Source organism: Zonotrichia leucophrys, chromosome 2, assembly GCF_028769735.1.
Source record: "Zonotrichia leucophrys gambelii isolate GWCS_2022_RI chromosome 2, RI_Zleu_2.0, whole genome shotgun sequence".
Lineage (NCBI taxonomy): Eukaryota > Metazoa > Chordata > Aves > Passeriformes > Passerellidae > Zonotrichia > Zonotrichia leucophrys.
In genome coordinates, this window is record NC_088171.1 from 104,562,522 (window position 1) to 104,575,740 (window position 13,219).

General features: G+C 35.9%; 1 protein-coding gene across 2 annotated transcripts in view; it reads right to left on the reverse strand.

Annotated features, from left to right (window-relative positions):
- SMCHD1 (structural maintenance of chromosomes flexible hinge domain containing 1) overlaps window positions 1–13,219 on the reverse strand; it is a 69,139-nt gene that overhangs the window by 30,644 nt on the left and 25,276 nt on the right. For both annotated transcript variants that reach the window (XM_064705933.1, XM_064705934.1), the window contains 10 exons: window positions 13,059–13,172; window positions 12,476–12,582; window positions 12,114–12,196; window positions 11,848–11,961; window positions 9,530–9,607; window positions 9,333–9,452; window positions 4,062–4,206; window positions 3,748–3,844; window positions 2,080–2,152; window positions 299–438 (listed from right to left, as the gene is read on the reverse strand). In XM_064705933.1, coding sequence (XP_064562003.1) covers window positions 299–438; window positions 2,080–2,152; window positions 3,748–3,844; window positions 4,062–4,206; window positions 9,333–9,452; window positions 9,530–9,607; window positions 11,848–11,961; window positions 12,114–12,196; window positions 12,476–12,582; window positions 13,059–13,172 — 1,071 coding nt within the window. The remainder of the gene's footprint in view (window positions 1–298; window positions 439–2,079; window positions 2,153–3,747; window positions 3,845–4,061; window positions 4,207–9,332; window positions 9,453–9,529; window positions 9,608–11,847; window positions 11,962–12,113; window positions 12,197–12,475; window positions 12,583–13,058; window positions 13,173–13,219) is intronic.

A 13,219-nucleotide genomic window follows, 5' to 3' on the forward strand; every position in this document is an offset into this window, starting at 1 on the left:
AATAAATTTTAACATTGTATATGATAAATATGGTCTAAAATGCCTCAAAATTGAACCTACACATCCTCACATAATTTTCTCTTCCTTTTCTAAGGTCATGTTCCACTGATTCTAAAACTTACTGAATGGTTCATAATACATAAGAGGTAAGAGAGTCACATTTATGGCTAGCAAGCTGTAGAAACTTGGAAAGCATTGCTAAAGATATTAAATTCTACGTAGATTCCAACACAGATTCTTCTTCCAAGCCTTTAAAAAGCAAGAATAAAAATCCTTATGGCTATGAAATTAAGTTTACCTTACAATGAACAATCAACTCTGGCTGTGCTGTTATATTTCCTGATTCATCCAATACTTCAACCTGAAAGGGAAAAGCTGTACCATTCTCAATCTTTAGAATTTCTGAATCTGGTTTTACTTTCAATTGACGAGGAGGGCCTGTAAAAAATGCACAATTGCAGAACAATAGTTACATTCTGGATAACTTGTGAGACACTAAATTTAAGTTTTTGCCATCTCAGAGATTTTAAAGCCAAGCTACCAAGATGTTTGTGATAACAAACCATTTCAAACAATTCAGGTATATATATTGGTTTGTACTGGAAAGTTCTACACTTTCTGTCCTTCAACACATACTCTCTGCCCACCTTCTGAACTTAGTAGAGTACCCTTAAAAAACACGATGAAATTCAGAATATACAAGGTGTAAACACATGATATAATTTTGTTTACATGCTATATGGATTCACATTCATAAAAAAAAAAAAACTTTGAGCTTTCCTGTGACATGATAAACGCAAAAAAATTAATGTTGAGATATCCAATTAATTGCCAAAGCTATCACAGCTACAATCTGCATGCAAAAAAATGCAAAAGAAAATTTTGTTGTCATTACTTAGATAATAAAGTTAAGCTATTCAGATAAGTCTATCTCCTGGAACACATAAATATTTTATAAGTTTTTAAAAAGAGAAGGAAGTAACAGATTACTATTAAAAGATAGGTTCTGAAATAACAAAGATGGTAATTTTTCAGAAGCATCCTTTATGCATGACTTATTAAATCTTCTATTTCAAACTCACTAGTTGAAGAATGAGACTGAAATAGCTTTTATTATTCCTTCCTCAAAAACCAGCTTACAAAGCCAAGCATTTAACTCAAGTGAGAAGAAAGAGGCAGTGAAGCATCTCTACACTGTCGAAAGCAAAATGAAGGACGAGGGTAAATAACAGTCCAAGGTAAATAACAGCAACACACAACACAGTCTGTCTCAAGTCCAATCATTTCACTGTTTTCTACATAAACCCTTAACTCCTCAAAGGATAAAGATTAATGGACTAAACTCTGCATTGTTGATCTTACAAAGTAGAAGACAGTATCTCTGCAAAATGAGATAGGCAAGCCTGAAGTTTGGTAATCTGGGAGGCCAAAACTTAGCTTTCATACTATACTTTATATCCCAAATCCAGAAAAACCCAGGTAACAAGGGATAACAAGATCTCATGTAAGGGACTCCTCTGAATCAAGACATCCAGAAAACATAAAATTCTGGTTAGGGCAGTGTCCTTACAGAGCTCTATGTTCCTGTCTTGCATTATGATAAATTCATGTAACATAAAAATTTCAGACAAAATTCAATTGCCAAAGCATCCTCCTTTGCTCAGTTAAGAAACTGAACGACCACTTATTCATTCATAAAAGGTTTTCTGCAGGGAGAACAGGTCAATACAGATTAGTACAGGTTAAAAGTCTTAATGCTAAACAAAAACAAGAAGATAAGAAATTCATTTGTTCAGTGGTGCTAGATTAGAAAAATATTTAAAGTAATTAAAAGACAAAAATGTATCTCAAATAAGCAGACCAATATTCCACTCCCTAGAATAGTAGATAAGATTGTACTGTGAGTACAATGATACTCCTGCCAAGAATGAGATTCTCTTGGCTTTATTTCCTTTCTAGTCATCACCTGAATCCTTTTTTATGCCTCACTACATATTTTTCTTTCTTGGGAGAAGCTTTCGTTAATAGTGTCAGAATAAAATTTAACAGAATTTCACTAAATATTTTAAGGATACTTACCAGGCTGCAATCTTATTTTAATGACTTGTGTATCTTCTTTCAAACCAGGAAGAGTAATCTTCAGATTAAAGTTCTAATGAAAAGAATATTTTAATTATTAACCTTAAATAAAAAAATAAAGGTTAATTATTAACCTTAAATAACCTTAAATGTATTAGTTTCACATAATCATGTCAATTTGTATATATGTTAATTTCAGAAGTCCCTAGAAATTGTCTTACAGTGCTACAAAAAATAAAGAGTTTTTTTTCTCCTGTACTGACACCTCTTTCCATGTTATTATAATCAGAGATGTTCAATTCAGGATTTATATGTTAAACTACATGATTCTGAAAGTACGAAAAGCAGTGGTCATAACTTTTCATTACCTGCTCAGAGGCTGTTTAAATGGGGAAAAATATAGCAGTTAAAAAAAAGTCTTAAAATAAGGGTCTGCAAGTTCTGTGTTTGTTATTCCTTAGCAAGGCATCGCTATCACTGTCCATCTATCTTTGATTAAGGATGTAAGAAAAATTACTGCTGTAAATTGCATCACTACAACAAATTTTCACATTAAAATCAGATAATGAAAAATAGTAATAAGAATAATTTTTTAAATTATTATGGTACAATATTATTTCTATACTGCAAATTCCCTAAATGATTCTTGGTCTTGCCCCTCACCAAATTTATCTCTTGCTAAAGTCTGGCACATTTGCTCCTATACACTTTATTTCTCATAATCCACTCCATTTTATGCCGTTGTTCTTGCCCTTCACCTTAGATTTTGCCTACAAAATTTACTACACTGAACACCCTTTAATTTTCAATAAGCAGGTATATATGCTCTTTCTCCTGTTCATACATCTTTCCACCAGCAACATTATTTGCTATTTTCTAAGCAACAATATCAACAGTAAAATGGGATATCTCATCTCTTAGTTTTGTTATTCATATACTAAACTATCAGACTAAATGAAAGGATAGGGACCTGGCTAAAATACTGTCTAAATATGCCTTATAAATATTTTTTTAAATATTTTTAAAATACTTAAATCTATATTTATCAAAAGCATTAAGATCTGTTTTATGAAAAAAATCTTTTTAACATGGAATGTACATTTTGGGTTTTACAGTAAAGTAGAAGCTTGACAAGGTGCTGAGAATCCATCAGTGACAGGTTGGCTTTAGATAACATAAGTGTGTAAGTGGATAAGCGTAACTCTGTAAGTGCAACAAGAATAGTGGAAACAATTAAAGGAGCTTGAGCAGACACCCTGCATATTAACTGCTACTACTCATCATCTGAACTAAGAATGTAAGATTTCATTTGCTTTAGCTCCCTATCATCTTTTAGTGCAAAAGTACCAGGATGATTTGGTTTAAACCAATCTCAGCACTAGTTCAAACTAAGACAGCTGATTTGTTGTGCTGGGTACACTCTACCACACATTCATGCATTGCTCAGCCCTTCTAGCTCCAGGTCCCATCAGCTGTGAAAAGACTTTAGGTATGGGAAATACAAATTGCTCCAAGTAGAGCTCTAAGAGATAATTTAAAAATATCCCAAGAAATATCTGTAGTCATTAGTGCAGACCAAACTTAACAATTTATTTCACATAAAAATGATTTTCTCTGTCTCTTAGTAGACAGAGAAAGTTTACTTAAAGTTTAAATTTATTAGCCTACCTTGCCCTGGCAACTATTTACACAGCCTTTAGCAGTAACACCCTTAATGACACACTTTGTTGCCACAGGTATGTCGTCATGCTTCAGTGTTAATCCACTAGAAAAATATATAGAAAACACAAGAGAACCAGTTTAAAAACAAACACAGTGTTTTAATAGACAAGATACTTTCAGACATTCTTATGAACATAAAAGGAAAAATATCAGTTAATTTATGTGAGAAATTCCCAGAATATCATTCAGATAAACCCTAAAGTATTATTATATTATTGTCATACAAAGAAAGGGCAAATAAAAAAAGATGGCTGAATTACCTAGCTTCCAGAATTGGTCTAATGCGATTTGTCAAGTGTGTTGCATGACCAAATTCATCCTGCAATTCCAAAGGAATACTAAAAGGTACTCCAATTCGAAAAGGAAGCTCCAAGAGACCCACCAAAAATTTCTCTGGTTTGCCCTCTAAGAGAAAAGAATAATACATTTTTAGAAAGAATTATGTGTGCTCCTTGGCTTTTTCTTGATTAAGGCTGCAATTAAGTCAAGAGGTTTCCGGACACAAAGTAAACAGGCTGTTCAGAATACTGTTATAACCAAAGTTATGCTTATGTTCTTTTTTTAATTTACACTGAAATAAAAACAGTGGTTAAAATATAACAGTTGGAGACTACAGTATAAGAAACATAACAAGATAGTCAAAATTCCCAAAGTATTCAAAACACCAATACAGCACCTGAAAGTGAAAAAGTTCTGCGTGGACAGCTTTTCCTAAATATTCTATTGCTTTAATTCTGGTAAAATAAATCATTCATGCAACAGAACATTTTTGTTCTACAATTGCCCCAAATTTGAGAAATAAAGGTATATAACGATGAGCATTAGAAAAAAAACCGTGAGTGTATCCTTCCTGTGAAACCTGGCCCCACTACACTTCCTCCACTAGCTTCCTGTGAAACCTGGCCCCTCCACACTTCCTTTGCTAGTTTTAGGCACTAGCAAACAAGACCAAACAGTGCTAACAAGTGGAGTGTCTATCGACTGGAGTGTGTAAATCAATAATCATATTTTGTGGAAACCAAATGTCTTGACCAAGTGACCTTTGAAAAAAGAAGCAATGCGTGCTGAGCTACATGGTAAATTAATATCCTACCAAAAAATTTCAAACTCAAATTAACAACTATCTATACAACCCAGGGGTGTCCATTATCAGGGAGCTTCCTTTGCACAAGAGATGACAGATACTTTGCATTGGCCAAAATTAGTTACTGGTTATAACAAGAGAAAGACATCAACCTTACAGTGTCTACAACTTTATTTGTCATTGTAAGCAAATGATAAAACTGTAAAGTTATTTCAGAAAGTAACAGTAGAATAACTTCTGCAATATTTAAGTGAGTAACTGCCAAAAGAACATGCCTGAACTAAAACCACAAACGTTGTAGAATTGACTTCGGAGGCTCAGTTTTAACCAGCATTTATGGTGATTTTTTAGCTTATCAAGAACAACTATAAACGCTCAGTGACAACCTTCTGTTAGAAAAATAGAATAATTTGTTTCTCAGTCCAGTGCTGTAATAAATATACCAGATTTACAACTTTCACAAAAGTTGTAGAGTTTTGTTTATCTCTGCAAAACACTATTAGCTAAACCAGTTTTTCAAAGTTTTATTCCTTTCCATTGAGATTTGTTAATTTTAGTTGTTATAGCTGAAGGAATCTTTAACTGAATAGTTAACTGCCATACTGGGGGAAGCCACACTACTACTGGAAAATAATAAGATTCTCTTTTCACTTTGATAAAGAGATAAAAGAAGAGGAAAGTTTCATTTTTGCTCAGAGAACAAGTTTTTTTTTTCCTCTTCTTTACTTGCAAGTTCACAGAAATATCTTGAGCCTTCCATGGCATGTTTTTAGACATATGTTTAGATAACTGCTCTTTTCATGTAATGCCAAACATTTTTTTTCCTTTACTGTCATACAAGAACACCTCTTTATACTCTGCCAATATGTAGAAACTTTTAGAAAAATATGCTATACAAAGACCTATTTTCTGCCTCAAGAATTTGCATTCAAAGCCTCCCTTTTGTGGAAGAAATAGAAAACATTGATTTTTTCCCTCCCCTTTGATCTTCTGAAAACAGATGTTAGCTGTACCTCCCAAAATTGTGACAAAAATAATCATTTTGATATTAAATGCAAAGAAATTAGCTTTTTTTTCTTTCCCTCTTCCTGTTCCTCTTGTAGATAAAGTTCACAGAATGGCTGAGGTCAGAAGGGTTTTCTGGAGGTCATCTTATCCAATGCCCCTGGCTCAAATGGGATCACCTAGAGTCAGCTGCCCCGGAACATCTTTAGACAACTTTTGATATCACCAAGAAAGGAAACTCCACAACTTCTTGGGCAACTTGTGCCACCACTGCATCACATTTATAGTGAAAAACCCCTGTTTCCTGATGTTTGGAGAGAACCTCCTGTGTTTCAGTGTGTGCCCATTGGCTCTGGTGCTGTCACTGAGCACCACTGGAAAAAGCCTGGCTCCATCTTCTTTACACTCCCTTCAGTTATTTATAGACATTGGTAAGACCCCCACGAATCATCTTCAGGCAAAGCAGTCACTGCTCCCCCAGACTTTTTTCAGGTAAGAGATCACAGAATCATAGAATGCTTGGAGTTGGAAAGGACCTTAAACATCACCCAGTTCCAACCCGCCCTGCTGTGGACAGGAACACCTTCCACTAGACAGGGTTGCTCAGAGTCCCATACTACCTGGTCTTGAACACTTCCAGGGGTGGAGCTAGCGCAACTTCTCTGGGAAAATTGTTTCACTGCCTCAGCACCCTCCAGTCCCTTCCTCATCTTCAGGGGCCTGTGGTAGACTCTCTCCAGAATACCCATGTCTGTGTGTTGTAATGTAATGTGTCCAGCTCTGGGCAAGTACCCCAGCTAGCCTCACCAATCCTGAGAGGAGAGAAAGGATCACCTCCCTTGACTGGCTTCTAATGCAGCCCAAGAGGTTGTTGCTGCTTGTTGCTGTGAGGGCACATTGCTGGTTTGTGTCCACCTGCTGCCCACCAGGACTTCCAGGTCCTTTCCTGCTGCTTTCCACATACCTGGGTTGCAGGCTGCCCTTCTGCAGGTGCAGGACTTCATCCTTCATGCTGAATTTCCTAAGGTTCCAGACAGCCAATTTCTGCAGTCTGTTGAGGTCATTCTGGATGGCGGCAAATTCTCAGGTGTATCAGCCACTCTTCCCAGTTTTGTGTTATCAGGAAAACTTGCTAAAGGTACATTCTGTCTTGTTATCCAGATCCTTCATAAGACATTGATCAAACCCTGTATTGACCCCCCGGGGTAACCCCTACTTGCTGCCCTCCAACTAGGCAGATCACCGTTCTCTGGGCTCACTGTTCATTAACTCACCTCACTCTGTTCATCCAAACTTCATGAGCTTCTCTGTAAGGATCTTATGGGATCTTACTGATGAGAACCCTGCTGTAGTCCAGGTAGACAACATCTACTAAGCTAGTCCTTTCATCATAGAAGGTGAATCCATGCTAACTACTCCTGAGGATCTTCTAGTACTTCACATACAATCCTGAAAAATGGTTTTCAGGATTAGTTGCCCCATCACCTTTCCACAAACTGAAATGAAGTTGACTGGCCTGTAGCTCTGTGTGTCCCCTTCCTGATTTCTGTTGATGGGAGTGATGCTTTCCTCAAAACATCAGGCAGTTCTCTCAATTGCCACGATTATTTAATTAGTGTGAGTGGCCTCATAAGGATATCAGTCAGCTCTCTCTGGTTCATGAGTGCATCCCATCATGGCCCATGAACATAGGTATCACCAGTTTGCTTAGGTACTCCCTGGCCTGATCATCTTCCACCAAGGGTGTATCCTCCTTGTCCCAGACCTTTCACCAGGGGAAGGTCTTTGGGGTCTGGGATTCCTGAGGTCTGTCTTACTAATAAATACCAAGGCAGACGATTTCAGTATCTCAGCCTTTTCCACATCCTGTGTTCCCTGCCTCATTCAACAGTGGGCCCATGTTTATTTCAGCCATCCTTTTGTCACCTATGTATTTAAAGAAGTCTATCTTGTAGACTTTGATATCACTTGCTAGTGACTCCATTTTCAAATCCAATTGGACTTTGGCTTTCCTAACCCCATCTCTGCATGCTTGGATGGTGTCTGCATTCCTCTCCAGTTACTTGGCTCCATTTCCACCTTCTGTATACTTCTCTGTGTTGAGCTTTGCCAGTAGCTCCTTGTTCATCCATGCAAGCCTCCAGGAATTTTTGTCTGACTTTCCATTCATTGTGATGAACCAGACTTGAGCTTGGAAGTGACTGTGAATACTAACAAACTTGTTTGGGCCTCCAGTCTGTCCAGGGCCTCTTTCCATAGAGCTCTAACAGGCAGATCTTTGAAGAGGACAGAGTCTTCTCCTGAAGTTCAGATTGTGAGCTTCCTTTTTGCTCTTCTTCTTCCAGTCTTTCTGGATTCCTCTGCCCTTCAGAACTACCTCCCAAGGGACTCTGTCAACCAACCACTCACCTAACAGGCCAAATCCTGCCCTCTGGAAGTCCAAGACGACAGTGAACACTGTAAACATCCATTTTATGATTGATATGCTCAAGACAGCCTCCAACCACCCACCAGTCCTTCTCTATTCTCAAAGAGAAAGTCACAAAGGAGATGGGGCTCCCTGCCCAGCTGGCTCCCTCACCAGTTGTGTCAGCTCAGCAAGTTCTCTTCAAAAGTCTCCAGGAACCTCCTAGACCATTTCCTCTCTGCTGTGTTACATTTCCAGCACACATCTGGTAAAGGGGAAGTCCCCCATAAGAACAAGGACTAGTGATTGTGACACTTCTCCCAGCTGTTTATGTATTCAGTCTGCCTCTGTATCCTGGCTGGGTGGTCTGTAACAGACTCCCAGCACAGTATCTGCCTTGTTGGCCTTCCCCGTTCTCTCAGCCACAAACACTCAACAATAACTGGCACCATCATCAAGCTCCAGGCTACCTCAACACCTCTCCTTTCACTCCAACCCTTTCTGAAATGAGCATTCTAGTAAGAATTGCAGTAAAGAGACACATCCATTACAACCAAATGAGAATTTAGTTTTGCATAGGATTCTTCCTTAATTAATTAATTAAAAAAAAATACTTCAAGCTCAACATGTTTATTTTAAACGTATAACCTGTTTTTTAATGCATTTCTGTGGTTTATGCATGACAGTTAGCCTAATGAATATTAGTTTTATGAAAGAATATTTATGTCAATGGCATGAGGAAAAAGGGGGATTCTAATGAAGTTTAAGTTTGTTTTTTATACATACATTTAGGAAAGTTCACATCAAGGAGTTTTATTTTTTTATGTAAAACTGCCTGCCACAGAGCCAATACATTACACATGAGATCAAAACCTACCACAAAACCCCATTGTTTCCTGGAAATTCGTCAAATTTGACATGCAAATACTACTTTTCAGTGCTGAAAACCACGTCTCAACTAGGACATCACAAATTTTGATATAATATGAATCAAACAGAAACACTAAAAGTAGGAAAAAAGATGGGAATTCTTACCTACAATAGTAAATTTAAATACTTTAGATGGCAGAGGCCTTCCTGCATAAGTGTCTGCATTACTTTCATTCAACACTACTTGCAGTTTCAAGGAGTAGTTACCAAGTTTCTGAAGATTTTCTAAACAGATATAAAAGTACAATTAGAAAGAAAAAAAACCAAACAAATAAACGGAAGATATTGAATATGCAACTTACCCATTTTTTTAAACCAGTATGGCCACTTGCCTCCATGCTGACTGATATGGGAAATTATTTCTTTATTCTCAGTAGGTGCTGCAAAACAAACACTTAGCTCATGTATTTAAATTTTACACCATAATTCTTAACTTTTTCAAGCATTAGTATCACTTATTATTTAGTATTACTATCACTTCTGGATCTCTAACTAACATCAATTCAGCTTTACAACTAAACACAATGATCACAGCTAAACAAATGAGTTCCCTGTCTAATCCCATTTTAATTAAAACTTGCTAGCCTCAGGCACATTGCACTGAAAGAAGCAGGTTTGTAAAGTTGAATTTCGTTAGCTCTTTGGTAGTACATTCCCTGTAACTATGAGCACTCTGCACTCCATGCTGGCAATGGATCAAACTGACAAATGACTGTAGCAAAATTGCTTAAATGGGAGCAATGATAAAAATGTGCAGTTGACAGAAAATATTACTGGAAAAAAACCCTCCTGTTTTGCTCCAAATTGTTTTATCTTTATAAACCTCTGTAGAATTAAGACATATACAAAAATATAACACACTGAAACTCTGAGGCAGTTCTAGTGACTGGTTCTATAACCTAAGATAAATACAGAAGTAAGATTTATTGTTGGAAGTGTCAAGAGGTAGTAATACTTTTTATTTTCCAACAAAACACACTTCAGAATATAGAATGTGACTGCAATAAGACTACACTGAACAAAAAGAAATGCAGTAGAAATACAAATTGTTTTATAGCTAAGCAAAACTGTTTCATTACCCTGTCTTTGCACCAAATGGCATACGTAAGATAAAGTAAGAGCTGTCAACAAGATTTTATCATTCTCTTACCCTAATTCAAACCCTAATTTTGAACTGAAGCTTGTATAATAAGACTCCCCAGTAAGAGATCAGGTTTCTCATAGCTCAGGTCTCTTGGTAGCCCATACTACAGTTCACCAAGTATTCCACTCCTCAAAAGAGAAGAGAAACTTTTTGTACATTATATTTGCTCTTGGACTTTGTATGGGTGTAACCACATTTCTCTCATTTATACAATTAAGGGTTTGAGTTTTGCTAGGTGTGCTATGCCCAAATCATCACTTATGGGATTTATTCATTGTTCTGATGAAGAAGATGAGGATTACACTACTGATTCTTCAACTGAGTAGAGAAAAAAAGCTAACACAAGAAGTAGTAGAAACAGTTAGAAGTACAAATTTCCATCAATGAATGAGTCAGGAGACATGAAAGGTCTGAAGGCAGACTTTTCAGTGATCCTAGGAACGACCCTGACAAAACAGAACAACATAAACACCAGGTCTCTCTCAAGTCCATACTTCCTGACATCATGATGCCCTATCTTATTAAATTTACAAAACACTGGTGTGTCACACATGCTGATAGGAGACAATTTGATAATCTAGATTAAATGAACAGCTTTTGTTCAATTCCAACCTCTTTATGCCCCAGCACACTATGCTGGACAATGGTCATGCACAGCAGCCGGCTCCCATGAACTAAGTGCCATTAAAATACCACGTGTAGCCTCATGACATATACACTAAACTGAGCTAAGATACTTCTTTTGGTTTCCTTGACATGTACCACTACAATAACCTCAGCACTCATAAAGCTATTTTTACAACTCCTAACAGATAAAGGATTTGGATTTTCTTATGGTGTATGGAAAGAAAGAAGATTTTAGGTTTCTACAAGTTTCAAATACATTTGACATGTGCAGAATTGGAGTTTTCAGAGAATTTAGTGTTTTAAACAAAACAAAACTTGAGTGATTTCATTTGCATTGGACAGAACACAATTCTTAATAATGCAATGTGAGAACATCAGGTGAAATACCCACAAAATGGAAACCACAAACGAATAAATTAAAAAAACCCTTGATTTTTTAAAAATTCTGAAGCAAATTTATGTTAGATACTAAACAAGTCTGATCCCCACTTTTATGCATCTCATATAAATTGCTACATTACCTACAGAAACATTATCCATTTTACCCATGTTCTTATGCAGGTTAAGTAGAACAGGTTGGAATTGTTAGGCCCTCCTTACTTGTGACAGAAGATGTAAACAAAATACAGCATTTAAGACAATACATGGTATTGAGGCAGTTGTCATTTCATGCAAAGTGGCTTTGAAATGCAACATGAACTGATGGAATATTGTCTAACTACGACATCCATTTATCAAATTCAAATATGCATTTTAAATATATACATATATTATACAATTGAATACCTTATTATCCATTATGCCCTTTAAAAATAATAAAGATACAATTAAATATAATGAAATACTCACAATGCAAAATAACTTTGAGTTCAACAAGAAGTTTCTTTGAACCTCCGTGGCTTGTACCTGGAAGTTTTTGCATTGCTTCTCCTTTTTTATTTAAAATTTCTATTCTTAATGCTCCTGAATTTAAAATGAAAGATGACAGACATTTAAAATATGTTGTAGATTAAAAGTGATCAGAGATTTCTGTATGCTTATCTTTTTAACAAGGGCGCACAATATATTTTTTAATTGGCATTTAATGCTTTCGTATTTGGAAGAAAAAAATATACCTATTGGTGTACCAGCAAATCTTGTTTCATTTGGTAACAACTCATCTCCTTCAGGCCATGTTACTGATAATTTATCAGGAAGTCTAATACAAAAAAAAAAAAGGGTGAACATTTTTGCAGTAAGTTAAAATAAAGAGCAATTTACCTTTAGTTAAATACACATGAAACTATTTTTGTGGTAGGGAAAAAAAATCCAAATCCCAACCTATTTCTTCTTGGGTTTTTTTTTTTTTTTGGTTTCTACTGAAACAGTTGACTGCTATTCCATTTGGGAATAAAACTGAACTTTCTTTGATTCCTGATTAAATACAAGAACTATAATTAGGGACTCCACAATTATGTAATTGTTACTTAGTGCTTACCTTGCCATTTCATCCTCTATGTATTTTTTCACAACTTTGTCAGACACTGTTCTGTCAAGTTTTGAGATTGGAATAATTTTCGTTTCAGCATACAATGCCTGTGGTTCCTGAAATAAAAATTCAGTGCAGTTATAAGTGGCCAGACTTTATAATACATCAGATGAGAAAGACCTCCCAATCAAGAGACTAAACAAGTCAACAAAGACATAATGCAATATGCTAACAAATACTACCTGGTGAAACTACAAGACACTGTTTTAAAATTTGCTGAAACCACAAGGGTTACAAATGGATGCACAATATACTATTGATGTTAACTGTGATACTTTATTCCATACACAAATCTTTATAAATCAGACTGTTCATAATAAATAATAATTTTAATATATTCACATTAAAGCTCAAGTTGAGTATTTCTAGACTGCTGATTGTAAAAAATTACATTAAAGGTATTTACTGTTATTTAAAGTAATTTAATCAGGTCAGATTAAAGATTTAATATCTTTATGTTTAAACATATCTTTATGTTTAAAGATTTAATATCCACACTAGCTGTGTGAATCCTTTCTGTATTTCTTCTTACCAAAGCAATTTGAACCTCTCCCCCAGTGGCAAATATATCCCCATCATGGTCCCCATACAAGTAAAATTTCTCAATGCTTCCATAGAATATTGGATGAGTCTTAGTAGTTTTCACCTATAAGCAGAAGACACCAATTAATTCATTACTCCTGCATCAAATGC